The sequence below is a fragment of the Momordica charantia genome, assembly GCF_013281855.1.
Source record: "Momordica charantia cultivar OHB3-1 chromosome 8 unlocalized genomic scaffold, Mcharantia_2.0 BLBB01000008.1, whole genome shotgun sequence".
NCBI lineage: Eukaryota > Viridiplantae > Streptophyta > Magnoliopsida > Cucurbitales > Cucurbitaceae > Momordica > Momordica charantia.
In genome coordinates, this window is record NW_028275166.1 from 28,323,815 (window position 1) to 28,347,638 (window position 23,824).

Below are 23,824 nucleotides of genomic sequence, written 5' to 3' on the forward strand. Positions count from 1 at the left end.
TTTTTATTATAATTGATTTTCAAAATCACAATCCAAATCATACATTTAAAATAAATTTAAAGTGATTTCGAGCTTTTTTAAAATCAAATTTTAATTTGTCATGATGAATGAAAAATGATTTTGATTATGTTAAAATCACTCTCAAACATATCCTAAAATCACTTTAATTTTAAAATAAAATATTTGGACAATAATTATAAGTGATTTTTGAAAGATTCAAAAATCAGTGATTCACTTAGAATATCAATTTTGAAGTGATTTTTTATTCGAATATTATTTTTCAAGTGATTTTTTGACGATTATTAGTTTTTAAAATGATTAAGGTTTTAATTTTTAAAATTGTCTTTACATTCATCGTATTTTCACTTTAAGTTTTCCATAATTTTTTTTTCTTTTATGACATTGCTGTCAAAGTATCTTTAATTTTTATTCTCTATAAAAAGTTTTGTAATTTTTCTCTAAATTTTTAGTTTTTATTTATTTTTTAGTTTATTTCTTGTCTAAAATGTTTGTCTCTCATTTTCTAAAATCTTTCTTACACTAAGATTTTTGTTTCTTTTAACTTTTCCTTCTCTGAAAGAAAATTCTGTCAAATTGTATCTTTAAACTTTAAATATTAATCATTCAAAATCATTTTAATTATATAAAAATTACTTTAAAAAAATCAATTCAAGAAGTGTATAGCGTTAAAATAATTATATACAACTCATTCTCACAAAATCAATTATCTTATTTCATTCACTAATATAATAATTATTTTTTGGAAATTTAGCATTTATATTTAAAATTTTATTATTTTATCTATTTATTTTGAAAAAACTTCCAATTTTATATCTAAAATATCACTGCATTAACTTTGGATAACAAGCTATGCATAATTTAAGGACCATGCAGCGAATTAATTTCAAACATACTTAAATAATACCATATTGTATCCCCAAAGGATAACTTAGATGACTTGGAGGCCTCAAGGAATATCCTTTGTGTGTAATATAATCAAATTTTATTAAGTCAAATTAATAAAATTTTATGAACTTTTAATTGTAATCAATTAGTACAACAATACTTTCTCAAAAAAAAAAATAGTAAAAATAGTACAACAATACAATTGAACAAATAATGTTTATGTATAGTTATGGAATTAATCCCAAAATCTTTTATGATATAATATATCAATGAATTATTCTTTAAAATATATATATCAACGAATTAATAAGTGAAAATTGATCTTGAGAAATCTATAAATTTATTAATTGTAAATAATAAATAAATATAATTATTGAAAAGTAATTTTTATAATAAATTTAATCCAAATAATTTAAATTAATTAACATTTAATAATTTTTATCAATAAAAATAATTAAACATATAGTTATTCATTTATTATAATTAAATAATTATTTATTGAAATTATATGTATATACACTCAAAATAAAAATCAATGGAAAAAATATATGAAAATAAAATAAGGGACAAAAAAAAACCATGATTTTGTAAATGCATAAAATACTCTTGTTTATAGGTAAAAATAATGCCTTTAAATAAATTATTCTCTATGTCCAAACTCAAATTTTAATAAACCTTGTACTCAATAAGGTTTCAAAAACCTTTACCCATTCCCATTCCTCAAAAGTCAAAACCTTGAACCAAGTTGTATGGAAGTAGTATATATAAAAATATAAAAATATATATATATATATATTATTATTATTTGAATTAGAAGTATTATTAGTAAATAATGATATGCATGCAGAAGATATATATTGAGATTTGCATGCAAAATCCCACAATTAAGAAATCTTAAAACTGATCGTGGAGGGAACAACACCGCGATTTTCGAATCTCTGTTTCCATCATTATAGGTTAATTAATGCCAAATCGTAATAGTTACAACTTAAATGCTAATTTATATATATTTGCTTATATTAATTATTTTATTTGGAAACTTTCATATGGAAGTAATTTTGGATTTTACTTAATTGTTAAATATTTCTTAATTAAGTATTTAGGTGTATTGTATAAATATTTGGGCTTGGTTTACTTATAAAATAATAAGAATATTTGCGAACAACTCATAAACCAACAAAGGTGAACAACAAAAGTTGGTTGGCTTTCATTAAACTAGTAAAGATTAAGTCCTAAAACACCCCTCATCTACTGACGGGTAGATTAAAGAAATAATATCCATGGACGATAATTTAGACATAATTCAATTAATTATATCTCTGACTAAAAAATTGTGGATCCAAATCTTCACCCCACAAATTGTTGTACTTATATATCAAACGAATCATCACCATAGTAAAACGTAGCGTCTAATAGAAATGCGATAACATATGGACATGGGTTGACTCGTTGATTTTGTTGGAAAAAGTTCTTTAACCCCGGTTCAGTTCTGCATTTTTTCCCTCCCTTCATTTTCTCCTATCCTCTTGATTTCTCCCATCTTCTGAGGGGGTAATCTTTTTTTTTTTTTTCCGATTACTTTTAATTCAATTTCTTTGATGACTCTTGTTTGTTTTATTATTTTGTGAAGATTAATTGATTTATTAATGAGTGTTTTGTTTTGAGAAATTACTTTGTGTGTGTGTTATTTGTGCCCTAGGTTTGTTTTGATTAATTATTTAGAATCGGGTTAGGCATGTTTGGCTTATTTTAGGAACACTTTCGATTTTTTAAGGTCCTAAAATTTCTTTTAGGCACGTTTAAGGGACTTTGAGCTCCTTTTAGTGTCAAAATTCTTGATTTAGACTTTATTTTTATTGTACATTAAGAAGCATACAAGAGGGTCTCTTATAACTCGGTATGACTTAAAGCTACACGAGTCTTGATACTTTGAATGATGTATTTAATGTTACAACATCATATTGAAACTTATCATATTTTATATGTTTGTTTGTATATGTTTTGTCGTTTTTTATGTTTAATTATTAACTTGTATAGGTATGTAGTAGTGGTAGCCATAATTGAGATTAGAAAATCGAGTGAGTTAAGGTTCTTGATTTAGTGTGTATTGTATATGGAATTGTATGGCTACCTTGCAGTTAATGGTAGCTATGCTGGTAGAAAGTTAAGTAGGGGGTTGGTTACGTGTTTTGGGTTTATTATGAAACCTTCGGAATAGTTTTAGATTACTTGAGTTAAGGGACTGGGTTTATTATGTACAATTTTAACTAGGTTGGGCTCAAGGGGGTGGGTTATGTGAGTTTTGTTCATTTTGGCTGGTTAGCTGGTGGGATTGGTGGAGTCAAAATAATGGAAGATTGGAGAAATTCGAATGAAATTAGATGCTGCTGCAAAATTAAAGAAAAGACACAGACACACGATTATGTTGTGATGCTGTTTTTGGTCGTCGTAGTGTTGAGATGCTTTGGACAGCATCTCAACGTTGCAATAACGAGGATTTAAATACTTTCGTTTTTCATTTAGGTTTAATGTTGTGTTGTTGCACAATATCAGTGGTGGCCAGAACTTGTAGTGCACAAATTTAGAGGGCAGTGACAGTGTTATTTAGTGGAGATACAGAGACGAGACCTCGGAGTTGTAGTGCATCGTCTACAACCAGTTCTCACAAGTATTTAGTGAGGTTTTTCATTCCTATATTCTTAGGTTCCTATTGGTGTAGTACTTAAAAGCTAAGTGGCTTTTGTCGAGGTCCTGAATAATGATTATTGTTGAGAGATTTGTATGCCCGTTGTACCAATCCTATCATAGTAGAACCCGCTTGTCGCGGAAGATCGAGTGTAGCCCTTTGCTTGTGCGAACCAGTATAAATCTTTTGTGTCGTTTCTATGCTTCTCCTATATTCTCTTATTATGTGGGTTGGATTGATTGTTTCAACTATTGAAGGAGAAAAGTTTCTTAGTAAGTAATTTTTTAATAATTTATCACCATTTTAACTAGTTTGGGTTATATAATAAGTTTGTTTCATTCATTTTGGCCACTTAGGGCACAATTTTAGATAGTTTGAGTTAAAGGGAGGTTGGGTGATGAGTAGGTTCCATTTATTTTGGTCAACTGAGATACTTTCTAGGTTCGATTGGGAGTCTAAATGACACTTATAAGACACTTTATTATGTCCCTTAAACACGTTTTTAAGTGTGTTTTTAAGTGAATTTGTAGTGCAAGAAGGGTACTTGTGTGCTTGTGTACTTAGGCCCTTAGGAACTTTTAGGTAATTAGACATATATTTAGGTGAGTTAATTTGTAGTGCAAGAGGCAGTTATGTACTTTACGTTCACCTTATAGAATATTTCATCTCATAATCGATGAGGTATCAATTTTGGAACTAGACTCTTTCACGTTTCTTAAAGGATGATTAGGGCCTGGCATAAGAAGCTTGAGCCTGAAGGAGCAGCAAAAATTGGGTTACTTGTTAAAAAGAAGAAATATATATATATATATATATAGCTGTCATTTTTTTTACTTGTGGGTCATAATGGGTCCTTTTTCCTTGTAGAGTCTCCATGACTTGTGCATGCCTCTTCATGGCGTTGTTGGATGAATCAAATGAGTTGTTGCATATGATCGTATTATCTCCTCATTTTTTAACGTGATTCGTCCTCAAATAAAGTTTGAGTTAGTCCAATAATAAGCCTCAATATATTGTCCAATTCTCTTTGCATGATTATTGAAGACTTGTGAACTTTCTCTATGCGCATGACACTTTCATCTACTTGAAAATTTCTATACTCCTTTCTTCTTTGACCTCTTGAGTGAGCATAGTTTTCCGAGTTCTTACAACAACAAAAGGACTTGAATGAGTACTTTTCTTCTCGAGGTGAAACATATACTCTTACCTTGAATTGTTGGCACTTGTAAGCTCCTTGGTACGGTGTACCTCTCTTGCTCAATCTCATCTTCTTCAAGTTCTTTCAATATTTATGACTCCATAGACTTTTCCTCATATAGCATTCTTTGGAATTCCTGAAAAAGATCAAACATAGACGCTAGGCAAAGTACCTCTACGGGAAGAAGTAGAAGTTCCCGTTGAGGAGGCTCCCGAACCCGATATGGATGTGTACGGGGAAAGGGATCCAGCCCGCATTAGGGCAATTGTAGAGGCCCAACTGAAAGAAAGGGTCGCTCAAAAAGAGAGCGCCAGGACGGGGGGTCCTTGAAGAACTGGTCCATGCCGAAATCTTCCGCCGGGGATTGTCTCGCTCGGATTTCGATTTCCGCTTGATATTCTTTAGTTAGGATCATGCCTTTATTCAAATATATAAGAAGCAACTGTGGAGCGATACAACAGGTTAAATCTCATCTGATCTTGCCATAAGGCTCACGACACTTTCTTACCCTTCTTGGTAGTCTTTTTTCCTCTTCATTCTGAAGTTATCCCCTTTTATCGGCACTTCCAATCTTTTTTCAATCAAATTGGAGAAAATGGTACTAACATGGTTTACTTTCTATTAAAAGTAAAAGAAAATGATTTAGAAAATCATCATAAGAAACTTTTCAATCAAATTGCCACTGTCTTTTCCTTACAAAACATCACTACGTAGAGGCAAAACATCATATCATCTTTAATCTACCTTTGCAAAAGGGAACTTGCACTTGCTTTTGGACTTTTAAATCATTACTATATTTAACAATTGTAAACCACAAGGGCGTGGGTGTTGTACGTGCTAGACACATCACGGTCCATTATTTATCCAATTCTCGTTACATATGATACCTCCACTTACACGTCACCATATATGAACGCTCTAGATGAATTATTTCTAACAATTACAAAGTAGACCGTATCAAGAGTGTCTCTAAGATAAGATCTCCAACCCTATCTATTTACTATAGACTATTTAAACTATTGCTCTTAAACGTGTCCTCATCGTATGTCTGCTACATACCAAGTTTAAGAACACATTTGATAGCTGAGCGATTAAGCGTTAAATGTCAAATTTCATTGACAAAATGCATATCCAAATATTAAATATATTTTATTTATATCTAAATGCTTTACCTTATATCACGAGCTTAAGTCATACATCCCAACATCTACTTTACGCGAATCAATTTGATAGTCATTTAGTTTTTTTGTTTAATAGAAAAAAAAATATCTTTTTCTACCTTTATCTCTCCTATATGTAAAAAAATTAAATTTAATTGTGATCCGCCAGAAATGAGTTAAACATCTAAATATTGTTTGTATTTTATTATCATTTTGTTACTGAACAAAACTTAGGTACTTACTGGTAGTGTATATCTTTTCGTAATCATTAAAATTTGATACCATATTGGTACTTAGGACAAAAATAGGTACTAAGTATTTTTTTTTTCTTTGTTATTATTTTAACATTTTCAAGTTTGGGCCTTTCTAAAATCATATTGGGCCTTTTGTCATATCGGACTTGAAATTGTGACTGACTACTTGATTTTCACTTGCTGTTTGAGCCTATTTAAGGGTTTATTATTGTGTACATATATTTTATAAACTTTGATGGCAATACATTTACGAGGAGATCTAACCTACACGAAAAGTTTCATTGTCAAATCGAGTATAGTTCAAGTGGTTAAAACACTTATCTCTGACTAAGAGATCATGAGTTCGAATTCTCATCCCCACACTTTGTATAAAAAAAAAAAAAGTTTCATTGCTAACGATTATGCTGAGAGATAATTATTCATTAAAATACAAATCAGCAACGTAACCACAATAACCAAGATTGAAAAAACAAAATAATAATTTCTACATTATTAGTGTGGTGCTGTACTTGAATAAAAAGTTAAAAAATTCTTAAAACATGACATCGAAATCAGAAGTATGAGGCCGTTTCGATCCGATTTTGGGTATTATTTGAATTTGAATTTGCAGCTATGCCAACAAAGCCACCAGATTGTCTATGGATTTCAGTGTCTTCTCGTAATACAAATAAGACTCATACACCTTGGGCGTGCGAACGTAATAATCCAACTGAAACACCAATCCAAAAATTAAACCCAAATTCAGTTTAATGTATTAATTATCTAACAAAAAAAATCTTGTCATCGCCATCGTTAAAAATTTCTCTTTACTACTATCGAGCCAAGTATTTTTCTATAATATAAACGTACCTCGGCCATGTTATCGACCAACTCGTTAGCAGCTTTGACGTAGTCACTTTGACGAGCTTGGGGGAGCGTGGCCATGGCGGTTTTCAAGTCTTGAGAGAGATATGCGGACTTGAGACGGATGTAGAAGATGACGTACCTCCACGACATGGTCTCCAGCATGTCACGAATGCTGTGCAGCCCCTCCGCGGTCTGCCTTATCCTCGCCACCGCGTCCTCCGCCGACAGCCCCGGCTCGAAGTACCGCTCTTTGAGGAACGAGCGGGTGCCCCAATTCTGAGCGAGCGCGAGCGGCATCGTCGTCACGTGCATCGTCGCCATCGCGATCGCCGCTGCAACTGCGATGTGGCGGCGGTGGAGGGGGAGTGAGGCAGTGATGAGGGGGAAGGGGCGGTGTCTGTTTCTGCATTTGCGAGAGGAAAAGAGGGCGTTGGCGTTGGGGTAGGCACAAGCCATGGCTTTGGATAGGCTTTTTGACTTCACCAGTTTAATTTCATATGGTGTTTGTTTTTGTGGGGTAACATTCATATCTGTTTCCATCCATTCACAGCCTTACGTTTTATCACTTGCTACCATTATCTTGGCCCTTCGTATATATAAATTTGTTTATTTATTTATGTGGGTGTATTTGCTATGTACGTCATTGACGATCCAGAAATCAGAGTGAGGGGGACTTCATACTAATTTACGAGTTAAGTTAGTAGATAAAAATATGATTTTGAGATAGCAAGTGTTTTTTTTTTTCAACGTGCTTTACAAATTCTATATTATAATTATAATCAACAATTTATTCTTATTATATTTGGATTTGTCAATATTTTTATAAATTCATTATATAAAATATCTATCAAAAACTAATGTTACTTTTATTATATGTCCATTTTTATTTAGATTTTAAGTTAAATCTACAATAACATTAATAAAAATAGAATTAAAAAATAAAAACATAAAAAATTATGTATATAATAATTATATGTATAAAAATAGTTAAAACATTATGTTCTAGTCCAAATTTTTACTAATTACTGTGTATAATAAGTTCAATAGTCAACTCTATAAAGTCAATAAAAATATACCTATACTAATTAGATTAAAGACAACAAATGATTGAAAAAGATTTTTGGTAGGATTAAAGAGTAAGTGTGGTAAATTTAAAAATTTACATATTTGTATAGAAAATTTATAATTTATCATTTTTTAAAAAATTTATATAATCTATGATCTACTTAGGTTAGAATAAGAAAAAAGTATAGAAAAATCATGAATAAAGCGAAAAAAATACAAATTAGATGGAAAATAATATAAATAAAAATGTCTCAAGTTCAAATATGGAAGATAACTCGAAGGAAAATTAAAAAGAAAAATTGACCGAACTTTTGCACAGCAAAGTGAAAATTAGAAGAAAAAAAAAAGATTCGAACGGGGGCTAGGCATTGTACAACCACCACGTCACTAGTCTTTTTAATACTAATTGTATATTTCTTAAAGTTCAGGGGGGTTCGAGCCTCCTCTAGACCCAACGTAGATCCGCCCTGATCTACATATACATGTGGTCACTACTTTGTTTGTTTGTAAAAGGAGATTAATTTACGAATACATGTGCCGTTGCATTTTATATACTCTTTTTTCTAAATATTTCCATCTCATATACGATTGAGACCCAGTCAAAAATTTGCATTTTTTTTTTATGTTCATTGGAATTGAATTAATGGGTGGGATCTTCGTCGAACTTGGTATAAAATAATGATGCTATAAAATATATAGCATTTTCTATAACTCTTGTGAGCCATGAAAGTGTGGTGCCACCAACAGAAGTTGGGAATGTTTGCCACTTTCCATGACCTTGGGCAGGTCCTCGTGGATTGACTCTTAGGGAGCCACGACCTTGGAGATCAGCGACTCACCTGTTGTATTGAATGAGTCCCTTGAGGGATTATGTAGTCTAGTTTCCAGATAATTAAGGCTCTGAGGGTGGATAGCCTCTTCGATGACATAGCGTGTTTAACTTTGATTGTTGACCTAAGAGACAAAAGATTGGTGTGGTCACACAGCAAAAAGCCTTCTACTAACTAGCTCTTCGATACAAGCATCATATATAGAGAAACTAATGAACGACCTTCATCTTGAAAGAGTGAGAGAACCAACTCCTTCATAATGATGATCTGTTGGTAACACTTGAAATCAACAACATTACAGTCCACCGTGTTTTGTTTACAATGAGGCTTCCACTAATATTCTCTCTCTTAACACGTTCAATGCTCTAGGCTGGTGATTAAGCAAATTAAAAGATGGAACAACACTGATAGTCGGGTTTGTTAGGGAGTGGGTTTCTCTCGGACAAAATCAAGCTCCCCCTCGCCCTTGAGAAAGGCCAATATCGCATGACATTCATGGCGGAATTCGTGGTACTAGATTGATTGTCAGTATACAAGCCATTATAGATTGACCCATTATCCACAATCTAAAGAGCAGGTTGGTCCAGTCCACCAGGATATTTGCCATAACAACCGAGGTGAAGTAGCAGTTAAAGGATTACTTCACAGGAGAAAAGACCTGAGGCACGAAGTATGTTTTCACAACCTCAATTTTGCTATTCTCCAAATGAATTCTTTGGTGTGCATATTTCTGTATGCATATTTCCCATTGGTGTTGGATTTAGCACCACATTGCTGTGCATATTTCTGTATGTGCAGGCGTATTTGTTGGAACTGTCGACCTCTAGATTAAACCCAAATTCTGCACAAACATAATTGAAAAGTTTTATAAATGTATCTTTCCTCACCTAAATTCCCTCCTATTTATTCAGTATATGTGAGGTAAGTTCATCCTTAACCAATTTCAATATTATCCAACAGTGATGAACTTAATTGAGAAAACGTTAAAATACAAGGTATTAAATTAAAAAAATAATTTTAAATATTAATATTTTTTAATTTAGTCCCTCGTAGTTAAAAAAATGTTAAAATTAACTGGCGGTAAGTTTACATATTACAATACTCAATGAATTAGGGAAAACAAAAAGATTATAAGAAAACTTGAAATTTACACCTGTAAATTTAGAGAGATTTGAAAAGTTTCCTCTTTTTTCCTTTAAATTTCTGTCCAATTATAAACACTATATCATGTGAATTCATCATCAAATAATTTCAATATTAGACAATGATGATGATCTTAATTAAAAAATGTTAAAATACAGGTAATTAAATTAAAAAAATTTAAATACCAGAGACTGAACCTATATTGAGTCTTTCCATTATTATTATTATTCTTCTTTTTAATTTACTATGGTAGAATGAAATTGAACCATTGATCTTAAAGAAAGCATAGTTGCTTTTATCCATGAGCTCAAATTATTTCTACCCTTGATACCATATATGCGTTATCAACTGCATAAGTGCTAATATAAACTTAATTAAGCGATGAATGAATTGAGGTTCAAATTTCCAATTTTTTAACTATTCTTCAAAATTTGAGTTCGAATCTTTCCGGTCGCTGCAATTAAAAAATATATATATTAACAAAAAGAAGGAAGAAAAAAAGAGAGAGAAAAAAAATGGCCGCTGGGTTGAGGGGCTAAACTAGAACTTGACTGTTGACGAACAATTTCCTGATCAGGCGCCAATTTGTACCAACGAATTGCAAAATGCAGAGACCTGGTGTGGTGTCGATTCTTGCTGGTTATCTACTTTTTGCATTCTCCACCATCGCTTCTGCTCAGGATTCTCAACTTGGATCTGCTCGTGTTGTATTTCAGGTTATTCCTACCTTCTCTCTTGATTAAAATTCAATCCCTGTAGAACTTCAGTAGCAGCATTCACTAACGGATCGAACTGCATTTTCGATTACCCAGACGAATTATGGCGATATCGAATTCGGTTTCTTCCCCAACGTAGCGCCCAAAACCGTTGACCACATTTTCAAACTTGTTCGTCTCGGATGCTATAACACCAATCACTTCTTTCGGGTATTTAGAACTTCCGATCGTTTTTTTTCTTTCTATTTTTTTGTGACTGCGTTGGGAAATTCGTTGGTGAGATAAGCTTACATTGTCAGGTTGATAAAGGATTTGTGGCGCAAGTGGCAGATGTAGTGGGGGGAAGATCAGCTCCCATGAACGAGGAGCAAAGTGAGCAAGCTAAGAAGACTATTGTTGGTGAATTTAGTGATGTCAAACACGTTAGAGGTATTCTTTCTATGGGAAGGTAAGTTCTTTGTACTCTACGCGCAAAGTTACCTCTGATTGCTTTTTTCTAGGACAATTTTCAGTAACTCAGGTCTTGTCTGTAATGACTTGTTGCTAGTGTGTTATTAGGATGGAATGTTCTTAAAATTTGATGTTTTCATCTTCGAACGGAAGCACCCTTGCTCTTGAAGAAATGGAAGTTATGTAGTTACCTTACCAGTTTGTTGCTAATTGAGTTTCTATGAATCAAATGTTTGAGGATTTTTGGTTTTGTTGTTTCTTATTGAAGAGGTGAGTTTTCAGATGGCTAGTTTCGGTTGATTTTGTTAGCTTTCATTTGAAGAAACTAAGATAAAACTGTTGGTTTTCGGTGGATTTGTATTGATGGAGACAATTTGCAAAGAAAAATTTGGGTGGAGGGAAATAAATTTCAACTTCTTTCTGGCATTAAATTATTAAGGATTAGTGCAGTAAAAGCTATTCTTGGGAGTATTTGGATTGAAAGCAACCAAGAAGTTCCTATGGAAAGGCTTTAGATTGGCTTGATTGATGGCATTTTGCAAAGAATCATATATTCTCTTGGTGTTCTTTTTCAAGTCTTTTTTCTAACTATTGTTTCAATGTAATTAACTTTAGGTGAGAACCGTATTTATATTGGTTTTTACTTTTTTGTCTTACTGCTGGTTTGGGTATTCTTGGCAATTTTGTTCAAGGGTGGTAATTGTGGGTTCTATTTCATTTTGCAAAGAATTAAGGGTGGAGGAAAAGACCCTTGTTGGACCTTGATTTCTTTTTATCAATGAAGAACACAAGGGTTTCATTTTAAAATTAGGATCCAATCCTCTGTTGTGAGATGACTAGATTATGGGTTTGCTATCGTTCATCTTGTAATCAAGATAAGTTCTTCTCATTGCAAGATGAGTGGCAAAAACTTAAGGCCCTTAAGCCTTTCATCTTATAAGTAATGGGTTCAAATCCCATGATGGCCATCTACCTTAGGAATTAGTAATTCATTTGTGTTTCACGACACCAAAATGTTGTAGGATCAGACGGTTGTCTTGTGAGATTAGTCGAGGTGCGCGTAAGCTGGTCCGGACACTCACTGATATCAAAAAAAAAAAATGTACTGCGGCAGCCAGGTTTAGAGAGAAGGGGAAGTTCTCTGATTCTTTCCTTACCTAGTACCCTTTTGCAGTCTTGTTGAAATTAGAGTTGGATCTATCATCTTGCAGGAAGGCATATAAATGAGGTGCTTTGGATCCTTCCATCTTGTGAACAAGATGAATTTGTGATGTAGGTATGTTAGGGTACTGTTTTTGAACTACGTTTAAAATATTGTTTTTATTGTTTCAACTAGCTACATGAAGACTAATTAGATTTGAATAAATTCGGCTTAAATTTAGCAAGAAACAGAATTAGACAGCTCTGCTACAGAATTAGAGACCAGCTAGAAGGAGGAATTGTTAAGAAAAGAAGAAATAGGACAGATACTAGCCATGAGGGGCTTGTAAGATTACAAGATCAAGTTAAATTAACTGCTACAGCTTAGAGGAACAAACTTAAAATGGAAAAGAAAACTAAATGAAATGTGAAGAATGGATTGTTCCTTTTTCCGGGTTGTTTCTTTTTGTAGGCTCCTCTTGTTTTTTCTTTCGTCTCAAGTCCGCCTACATGGGCCTTGTCCGTGTCTTGTGTCTATGTTCGTGCTCCTACGGTCTATTCTTTCCTTATCTGTCAGTATTCAGCTGAAATGGTCTTACCTATACCCAAAAAACTAACAGCTGGATATTGGATATTTTGTCAATTTTCCACTTGATTGTATCATTTGGCTTCAATGTGAATACTAATTTGAAAAAGAATTAAGAAGCATTTTCTCCTTCAATCATTATTTTCTTGTGCTTTATGATATGTATGTAAACCATGCAGTCATTTAGATGTTTAACATGCCATCTTTCATGTTACACGATGCATCCTAGCCTAGTTATCTGACTCTTGACTTTATTTTGTTTTATTATATTCCTTATCAAGTCTCCTTTTTTTGTAAGTGAAAAGTTTGGTTGTTATTCCTTTTAAATGTTTCTTGTGATCTGCTTAGATATGATGATCCGGACAGTGCTCAATCCTCTTTTTCTATGCTACTTGGAGATGCTCCTCATCTTGATGGCAAGGTATGCAATCACAATTTTAAACATCAGACTGAAATATCAGTTTACTTCAGATATATGGAACGAAGGATAATAAATATGTTCACATCTACTTTCTCAGTATGCAATCTTTGGAAAAGTTACCAAAGGTGACGATACATTGAAAAAGCTAGAAGAACTCCCTACTCGCCGTGAGGGTATATTTGTAATGGTAAACTTAGTTTGCTTTCTTTTATTACAGCAGTACAAGCTCGATAAGTTATCATTTGTTGCGATTTTAAGAACTTATTCAAGTTTGTGCTCTCTATCTTTAATGCATATTTTCTAACTTCAGCGGTTCACATCTCAATGTTGCATCCTTTTTAAGCCTTTCTTATTCTTTTTTATTTATTTATTTTCTCACTTTCTCTAAACATGTTCTCCTGGTCACATTATTATATTTTTCAATCTACTTCTTTGCATATTTTCCCCTTTCTTTCTTGGCAGTAGTGGGGCGTTGAATATGCAGTAATGGAATAAAATGTATGGGAATAAGAGGGCTAAAAACAGGATGACGGTGTTTAGTACATCTAAATGAGATTTTGTAAACTTTGATCTACAGCTTAGATTTATTTATTATCTAAAATCTATAAATCTAATTATATCCTTTTTATAAACCAAATAGTTATATAAAGTTAAATTAAAGAAGAGTTATAAAATTATTGAAATTATCTTAAGTCGATAATTATTATGTTAATTATTCTTAGCAGGCTAAGAATCCCAATGTCCAATGGTAACGTGAGTATTTGAGGCTCATTCGTCAACCTTCATTATCAAGTACCAAATGCCCCATAATATTTTGAATAGAGCTTAGATAGTTAATGTATGCATGGGTGGAGTGGGAAATTCAAAAGAAACTCTACCTTTTATATTTACATGGTTTGATCAATTCGATGATAATAATAAACTCAAAAGAAAACACTAGTCATTCATCTTTACAATGTTTGAATCGTTTGATCAACTTGGATGATAATAACAAACTCTGCAACTCTACTATGCTCCACTGATTTGTTTCTCTTCAGTAAAATTTTTCCTAGTTCAATGTTACATTGATTGCTATTTTCATCTTTCTCATCACTGTTCTTGTTCTAAATTGACAATAATCTTTTTTTTTCAGCCAAATGAACGCATATCAATACTATCATCATATTATTACGGTGAGAATGTCAATCTTCTGTCCTACGCTATACTTGTTGGATTAAGACTTATGTTTTACATTTACTCTGAAAGATATATTTTCAATTATTCTGATCAGCGTAGCTCTTAGAGCAAATAAGCATGGGGACAAAACTTTGAGATGTTTAAGATGCAAGCATAGGCCATTCCCCTGTTATACTTATATAGGCCTTGGATTCCCATCACAGAAAATCGAGAAACCATTATGAACTCCTAAAATATTTTTGAGTCATATGCATCATTTGTTTGGTCTCTTTTGCATTTAGATACCAATTTGGAGCGTTGTGAAGAGGAGAGATCAACTTTGAAGCAAAGGCTAGCTGCATCTTTTGTCGAGATTGAAAGACAGGTAAGCACGGCCAAGTTTTTAGAATGCAATGAATGCTTAGACATAGACTGATTTTTTGTTATCTGCAGAGAATGAAATGCTTCCCTTAAAATGAGGAGATCAAAAACTGTGCTAGGAAAGATGAGGAGATCAAAAACTGTGCTAGGAAAGACTAGAAGAGGGATACAAATAGAAGCGGTTTGTTCTATATGTCGTTTAAAACTTTGTCTTCACAAATTATAGGAACTAGAAGCACTACACTTAAAAAGTCATTTCGAACTCACTCTTACAAGTGCTTGATTTCCGATTTATACTTCTCTGCTGCATTTCTGTATACTGCAATTTTATTTTGCCATCCTTAAAGCTCAATCTGGAATTTGTATGTATCTTTGAACAAATGAGTGAAGAGATTCCTCCATGTTATATTTGTTTGTTCAACAACGTGAAGCTAATGAGTAGAATGTTTGTGTAGTGATATCGGCAATTCACACAAACCATTCATGGAAATTCATAACCACAGCCAATCGTATTTAAATGACCATGGGATAATTATTCCATTTTCTATTTTCTATTTTTTATTTTATAAAGATAGAATTATTCCGGTTCAATTTTTTATTTTCTGTTTTCTAAAAACGTTTTCGAAATTCTGAGTAAATTTTAAAAACTCAAAAAAATAATTTTAAAAAACAAATTTTTGTTTTCCCAAATCTCAATTTTTTTTTCTTTGACATATTTCTCTCCAACAAAATTTTTTCTAGCTTAAAAATTTTTTCTTTCCTAAATTTCTCTCTAAAAAGAAAATTGTCTCCCTAAAATTGTAATATCTAGGATATTTACTATTATTGCTCGCTCCCTCCCCCAAAAATTTTCATATCTATATATTTTATTTCTTTCTTTTTTGTCCTAACTCATCACTTTCATTTTTCTCTCTCTAAAAATGTAATAATTTCCAAACTTCTATCTCTCTTCAAATTTTGCATTTTATAATTTTTCTCTCCTTCTAATCTATTTTCTCTCTGGCAAATATATCACCAATTTTTATCTATTAAAATTTTTCGCTTTTAATTTATTTTTTTCCCAACAAATATATCCCAAACTTTCTTTGTTGTCTAATTTTTTTCTCACTATAATTTTTTTTTAATTTCTATCTCTTTCTCTAACCTGTCTTTTGCTCACAAACTTTATTCTCTCTCTAAAATGTTTGTTTTGGACTTTTCTCACTAAAATTTTTTTCTCTGACTAACTTTTTCCCCTAAAATTTATTTTTGAAAAGTTTTTTTTATCATTCTAAATTTTTATTTTCATGTCTCTAAAACAAGGAATTCATTTCTCACCGTGTCTCGATCCCTTACTCGATGTTATTTTTTAAATAATCAATATATATTTTATTAACTATTTTACTAAATTATGAATAAAATATTAAATATTTTTCTAAAATTAAATATTTATACTTGTAACTAATAAATTTTCAGTAAAATAGATATAGTTTATTATGTTTTTTTTTAAATTCTAAAAAACAATTGAGCCAAAGACCAAAATCAAGTATGTATAGTTTTTTTTGTTTAAATATAAAATTTAAACTAACACTAAAAAAAATAGAAAACAAAAACCCAAAGAATATCCAAGAGGCCAAAAGCAGAAGACCAAAGAAAACCAATTGAGCCAAAGACCAAAAACAAAATCAAGTTCATTTATTTCGAGTTTCACTCCTCCAAAACGTTCAAAGATGAGCGTCGAGTTGAGCATTGGGGTCAAGAACGAGGTTGTGGTGGTCGAAGATGTTGGCAAACACAACTGTTCTGTGGTGAGGGGAGTTGGGAGATCTTTGTTGATTCCTATTATTTATTAATGGTTAACGATGGTTATGCGAGAAATTATCGTATTAGGTTCACTTGAAGTGAAGCTAAGGAAGCTACATGGTTATGTTTAGCGGTAAAGATATATAAAACTCATTCTCTCAATGTTTGAGGTTCAAATACTCACACCCAACATTTTTTTTAGTACAACATGTGTGGAAAAGGATCGAATTCACGACTTTTTAGTTGAAGATATATGTCAATTACTGTCGAGTTAGACTCACTTTGGACCACACCCCACATTTATTGTACTAAAAAAAGCTCTAACAATTTTTCTATTTTTTTTAATCAAAATGTTATCTTAAAAATTTAAAACTCAACCTAAATTCATGTTTTTTAATTAGTGTGACTTTTGTTGAAAATAACTTATGGTGTGTCTCAATTATATTACTATTTAATAATTAGAGAAACTAATGAACTTTAATTGTCAAAACGAGTATAATTCAACGATAGTTAACATATATCTCCAATCAAAAGATTGTGAGTTCAATCTCATACCCCTACATATTGTACTAAAAAAAGAACTTTGTCAAAGTATAATGATAAATGACATTGTAGAAAGTATAAATTGACCGCCTACATTGGGAATTAGTAATTCTGTCTTAAATTTTTTTAGATTTAGGTAATTTTATCTTAAATAATATATAATAAACGCCAATAAACAAAATGTAATTAGAAACACAAATACTATGACCCAAAACAATGTAAACGGTGAATAGAGGAACAAATACGGTGAACAGAGGAATAAATCGTGAAACTCTACCCACACAATCGGTAGAAACCCAACATATAGCCACCCCACTTGCAATCAGGATAGAAATGTCAAAATCAAACCTACAAAACAGTTAGAAAAACATAAATAGATATTTTTCATTATCAAATATCATTTATCCGTTTTTCGAAATCGGACGATAAATAGGGACACCTCCCATAAATTCTCGAAAAAAATCATTAGTTCAATAAAATCGTATCACATAGTGTTGGTCCAAACTCAATAAGCCCAAGTTGAACCCAAATCCAAATAAACCTGAGCCCACATGAGATTAGGGGAAAAGAAACCTTTATAAACTTTAGCCCAAATTAATATTTAGCCAAATATTAAGAAAACTGAACTTTGGTTTAAAAAAAACAAGTTTATACTATTTTTAGAAAAGGAGCCCTAAAACAAAAATTTCAGTCGCTGCTGCAAACTGCAAAGCGCGTGAAAGTGCGAAACGCAAACCTGAGGCTGAGAATGCCATTCTTCAACCTCTAAATTCTCTCCCACAACGCCATATCACAATTTCTTCACAATCCCTACACTTCTTCTTCCTTCTCCTTCTCCAAATTCCGCCATGTTTTCTCTCTCTTCCCCTTTCTCACTCATCCTAATTCTCCTCCTCTTCTTCTCCTTCTCCGCCTCCGCCTCCGCCTCCGCCGATCCATCCACCATTTACGACCATCTCCACCTTCACGGCCTCCCCATAGGCCTCCTCCCCAAGAACATCACCAATTTCTCCGTCGACTCCGCCACCGGCCGGTTCCAGGTCTTCCTCGACCAGCCTTGCAATGCCAAGTTCGAGAACGAAGTTCACTATGATCTCAACGTCTCCGGCGTACTCAGCTACGGCCAGATCGCTGAATTGGCCGGGATTTCGTCGCAGGAGCTCTTTCTTTGGTTTCCTGTCAAGGGCATCCGTCTCGATTTGTCCACCTCGGGTGTGATTCATTTCGACGTCGGCGTCGTCGACAAGCAATTCTCTCTGTCCCTCTTTGAGTCGCCGCCTGATTGCACTGCGGCTGATCCAGTTGATCAATCTTCCGCCGCGGGCGGAGCCCCTGTTCATAGGTATGGGGCTTTCTCAAAGGTACGTCCAATCGGAGCTATTTTTTTTTTTTTTTTTGTTTATCGTCTATTTCACATGTTGCGAATTGATATGATTAAACAGATTTTATTTGATGTTGATATCTTGTGTTGAATTTTTCGTTGTTTTGGAAAATATTTGTTGTTGATTATGGATCAGCAAGCATCGGTATTATAGTTATTTCAGGGCAGGCATGTTGAGCTACTTTTCATTACAATAACTCCCGATTTACCTTGTTTATGTAGAACTGGAATATTTGTTGATTCATGTTCTTAAAATATTACTGATTAATATGGTTATAAAATTTTACTTCTCTTTAATTCCTTGGTTTGCTTCCTCCTAGTCAATAATTGGCATTAGATTAATGATTTATGGTGGAAACATACCGTTTTAGCTCATTAGTCTGATTTAGAGGAATACATAGGATATCTAACTCATTTTTTGTGATAGAATTTGAAGTTTTAGAAGCATGACGATGGATGGACTGAACATTTTTGAAAATTGAATCAATGCTCTCACTGTTTTTCTTCAAAGAATAACAATGACCATTGTGGCACGGCAATGTAGTTGGTCGTGCCATATCGTAATATAATCTTGGGTGCCTGTACTTTGAGTGAGTGTGGGTGATGGGGTGAGGACTGCTTTCTTAATTTTGAATAGATGTTCATGTTCTTTTTTGCAAGTATCATAGATTGAGACTAAGGCCGGCCTTGTGAATTAATGCATTCTTAGGTAATGGGAATCAACTTATACCAATAGGATGAGTATTCAAGTTTGAATTCTTAACTTGATGGTCTTGTTTATGTTACAGTACGTTTTTGTTTTAAATTTATGGTCACGAGGCTTTGGGATTGTATTTTCGAGCATTTGATATTATTATATTGTAATTAATATAATCACAATCTAGTCATAGTAATAGTTGCAACTCATATAATTTTAATTAAGAGGTTACTTCTTTGGATTGTCAAAAACTTTCAGAATGAGGTGCAGAATCTTCCACTTGAAGACAGTGAATTAAGGGCGACATCGTAGATAGCGACAAAGAAATGTTGTGGATTTCCCGAGGATTTTGTTCAAGAGTCTGGCTTTGCTGGTATGGTAAATTTGCTTCTACTATTTGCGGATTGCTTCTGTTTTGTATAGTCTTTGTTTCCTGATAGTCCTGTCTGATGGGGAAAAGGGGCTATTGTTTTCATATAAAGATCTCGCTAAAAATATTTAGTCCCCAATCCTTCAAGTCTATACTATTCGCTGAATTAAGCAAGGCAGATTGTTGCTTGGGTCGAGTTATTAGAATCCTAGAAGTCCGTATCATTTTACCAGTCGTCTTGTGCTTTATATCTCTCTCGATGAGCTTGTATTTCTGCTTGTGGCTGTGTTTGGTTTTGGCTACTCACAGAAAGATGTGTTGTTTTCGTTGTGTTGCCCTTATAGCCATAAAATTTGGGCTTGTAAATTGTACATTGCAAAAGTAATCTTTCGGTAGTTAAAGAGATGTACATGTATTTTATATAGCTTACATGTTCATTTGATATTTAGGACAAATATCCATATTCTTCTTCAACTATCCTTCATTTGTGTTTGTATTATGGAGATGATTTCAAAAAAAAAAAAATTATGGAGATTAAGAACATTTGGTATCCTGATCACAATATATGTTTATAGGAAAAGAGAAAAGGAATAGTATTCAGGTACAAGAGCGAGGAGGATCGTATATCTTTCGATAGAATCGAGCAAAGAAGATTAAGAAAAGGGCTATTCTATTGACATACATAAGGAAAGGAACATATGATCAGTATAGTAATATACTTGAGAGATACTAATCTTTACAGATATTTCATATGTCTTGGTCTTGGGGTTCTTTTCTTGCCTTCAAAACTCTTATGACTTTCCTTCCAAGTTTCAAGATTCTTATATAATAGCCAACATACTATCAAACTTCCTCGAAAAAAGGTGATCTTGAGGACTTTTAAAACACTTTGTTCTCTTCTTAAATTTGGCATAAAAATTCATTCTAATTATTATTATTATTATTATTATTTTTTGACAAAATATATTTTTTTGTCCCTGAGTGGAATTTTTAGTTTGAGTGGAATTTTAAAGGGACATTTTTAGTTTCTCAAGTTTGAAAAATAAGGTTTTAAATAATTCAGGAGCCCATTTAATCGTTAGTTAACTAGCAAAAATATGACATAGCTATACTTGTTAACTGGACTTGCGAACTTAGCAAATTATATTAATCTTATATTGTTGTTGCTGCTGTCGCTAGCAATGGAGTCCCATCCTTCCCTTCCTCTTTCTCTACATCGTTCTCTCGTTTTCTTTTCTTTCTCCATATCTGAGTCGATACCCGTCAAAACTCCCTTTGTTTCAAATCTGGAGGGAAGGGAAGCTTCCCCTCATTTCCAATTTAGTTCCAAATGAGAGAGGAACATACCAACTCTGGGTCATGTGCAAGTTGTGGCTAAAGCGACGAGGTAAAAACGAGAGAGGAGAGGGACAAGAACAAAACGACCCACCACGTCCATGGTAAGGTTCATCTAGCTTGTAGATTTTCCGATTAATTTGTTGTCGTCGGAGAAATTCAGTCCCATTTGGTCTTATTTTCACAACCAGAAGCCGATGTAGAGGGATCATTTCATGGCAATGGGATTGCGATGTTGGTGCTGATGGGTTTCCTTTATGCTCACGAGGTACTATTTTAGTAGAAACATTGTGATGCAGATTTTGGTACTCACTTGCATCATCTTCTGGGTTTTGTTTTACCTTCTGCTTCTTGTTCATGGAACTTTATTTTGTTCCTTTCCCACATCTGGATTCAAAAGACTTGGAAAGGAAGGATTTGAGATATATGAGAAAGATGAGAGAATGAGGAAGAGAAAGAGGAGCGGAACTTTATTTTGTTCCTTGTCCTGTCACATTTCTATTGTTCAATGTCCTGTCACATTTCTATTGTTCAAATGCGATCAATGATTATTTAGAATTATTTTTCAAAATTGAGGGACTAAAAATATCAATTTTGAAACTATAGGGTCTAATTAGATACCGAATTCAAATATTGTATTTTGCCTAAATATATTCTTTTCTTTTGTTGATGAGAATCAAAGCGGGAAAAAAAATTCAACAGAAAAGAGAGTCAGATTATCTATACAAAAAGGATTTCAATCCAAAAAGTAGAAAGTGTAGTGAATAATTTGAAAAGTCTCTTAAATAAATATATATATATTATATATATTTGTTTGAGGCTAATGATGTTTTTTAAAGGATGAAATGGAATCTATAATGATATTTTCTTAAGAATAAGTAGATGGAGCGACGATTTTGAAATCCTAATTTTAAAATTGTCTATATTTAAAGAAAAAAAAACATGATGCCTTAACTGAATACATCATTAAATAAGTATAACTCACAATATAAGTTTTTTAATTATTTGCTTTAAATAAAAATAATAAGTTTTCAAAATATTTTCTAATTTAAAATACGAAAATTAAAAGAATATAAAAAAAATTAAAATTTAGAATCATGCTATAGGACCACTAGAGTCCAGATTGCACAGGGGCTCACAAAAGCCAACAGGGCACGAACTTCTGATGTAATTTATAGAAATATAACTTTTTTTGTTAATTTCAGAAGGCCACGTGTCCCCGACTGCAATGTAGATCCCCTCCTGCTCCCGAACTAAAAAAATTTAAATAATAATAAATAAAGAAAAAAAATACTTTTAACTTCTAATTGGAAAAAAAAAAGTCTTAACGTCAAAGACAACAATATGTATTTAAAAAGAAAAAGGAAGTGTGAAACGCAAAACCTGAGAGGAAGTGTGAAATTTCTTATAATAATGCAATTGATGGGGGATAATCAAATAAATTGATATTGATTTTTGGAAAATAAAGAGTAAATAGAATTGATAAAGAGTACGTGATAACAAGAATTGCCTCGGTAAATAAATAACACAAGTACACCAACTAGGTGGTCACTATATCAACCAAAGTTGACGTGAATTATGTTCTAGTTCTGTTCTAGATCGCTTTTAACTCGTTTAGAGGGTTAGATTAGTTGTTTTCGTATGTCTATGTTCAACTAGACCTAATTGATTAAGCACACTGGTTCTATGAGAAAGAGTTGTATGTCTAGGGTCTATACACATGCAAGAGATTCAAGAGTCAAAATCAAGAGGAGAGGTATCTTAAAAGGAGGAAGCTTCGTTGGATCCATGACATATCTTGTCAATTTTGAAAAGCGAATAAGACCAACAAGAGCCCAGAGGAGGAAGGAGTTTGAAGGGGATCAAGAAAGAGGTTGTGTTTAAAAAACATGCCTATCGCATGCACACAACCGAGTGTCCAGTGCCATGTCCATCTAAACAATTTCTACCATGAAATGAAAGGATTAGAAACACAACAATTTCTGTTTTCTTCTCAGCATTGGCTAAACCATACATTCTTCTTAATGGCTCCAACGACACTGGAAAACCTGACAGCTACAGTTTTCTTCAATTACTTCATGTTTTTTAAGAAGATCCAACGACATTGGAAAACCTGACAGCTACAGCTTTCTTCAATTACTTCATGTTTTTTAAGTAGATGCAGTGCTTTCTTATCGATGTATTTGTTACTACAGTATAGTAGCTATAACAGAGACAAAGGCTAATCAATCAATGATGAAAATATATTAGACAATGGTTAAAAATTAAATACATTATTGGAAAACCTGACAGTTACGACTTTCTTCAATTACTTCATGCTTTTTAAGAAGATGCAGTGTTTTCATATTGATGTGTTTGTTACTATGGTATAGTAGCTATAACAAAATTAAAATAACAAAATCAATGCGAAGGCTAATCAACGATGAAAATATATTAGACAATGATTACAAATTAAATACATAACTTTGGATCCATATTCGTGCATTATTGTGTTTTTGCTTCCAATCTCTATCCAACAAAGAAAAGAAAAAGAAGAAAAAGAAAAGGTACATAATCAATTACCACCACCATAGTTTTTCTTTTGTTGTTTTTTTTTTGTCGTTTTTTCCATTTTTAACCGAGATAAATCATCTGTACAAAAAAAAGTCAATAATTATTTACAAAATAATAATTTAAATAGGAATAGTAATCCAATCCTTCTACACTTTCTCATATTTCTTCTCTCTACTCGAGAGCTCTGAGTTGTACCTTTTACCAGTAGTTGAAAAAGAAACCCACA

The 23,824-nt window shown here is 32.7% G+C and overlaps 3 protein-coding genes across 4 annotated transcripts; 2 read left to right on the forward strand and 1 right to left on the reverse strand.

The window, feature by feature from the left end:
• Window positions 1-6,603: 6,603 nt before the first annotated feature.
• PNSL2 (PsbQ-like 2) lies at window positions 6,604-7,540 on the reverse strand. The gene is made up of 2 exons (XM_022288843.2): window positions 7,054-7,540; window positions 6,604-6,913 (listed from the first exon to the last, which is right to left on the reverse strand). Exons 1-2 carry the CDS (start codon window positions 7,504-7,506, stop codon window positions 6,815-6,817), a joined length of 552 nt encoding a protein of 183 aa, XP_022144535.1. The 5' UTR covers window positions 7,507-7,540; the 3' UTR covers window positions 6,604-6,814.
• Window positions 7,541-10,578: 3,038 nt separating this feature from the next.
• LOC111014190 (Cyclophilin-like peptidyl-prolyl cis-trans isomerase family protein) lies at window positions 10,579-15,343 on the forward strand. 2 transcript variants are annotated; one of them, XM_088128244.1, is made up of 9 exons: window positions 10,579-10,804; window positions 10,901-11,014; window positions 11,104-11,252; window positions 13,329-13,401; window positions 13,499-13,588; window positions 14,534-14,573; window positions 14,859-14,941; window positions 15,010-15,031; window positions 15,062-15,343. In XM_088128244.1, exons 1-8 carry the CDS (start codon window positions 10,694-10,696, stop codon window positions 15,028-15,030), a joined length of 681 nt encoding a protein of 226 aa, XP_087984370.1. In that variant the 5' UTR covers window positions 10,579-10,693; the 3' UTR covers window position 15,031; window positions 15,062-15,343. The 2 variants fall into 2 exon arrangements, with proteins under 2 accessions (XP_087984370.1, XP_022144529.1); XM_022288837.2 differs by having other exon boundaries at window positions 15,010-15,343.
• A 2,601-nt stretch (window positions 15,344-17,944) lies between these two features.
• LOC111014213 (uncharacterized) lies at window positions 17,945-20,134 on the forward strand. The gene is made up of 2 exons (XM_022288870.2): window positions 17,945-18,623; window positions 19,599-20,134. The coding sequence occupies exons 1-2, from the start codon at window positions 18,111-18,113 to the stop codon at window positions 19,650-19,652; spliced, it is 567 nt and encodes a 188-aa protein (XP_022144562.1). The 5' UTR covers window positions 17,945-18,110; the 3' UTR covers window positions 19,653-20,134.
• Window positions 20,135-23,824: the final 3,690 nt, after the last annotated feature.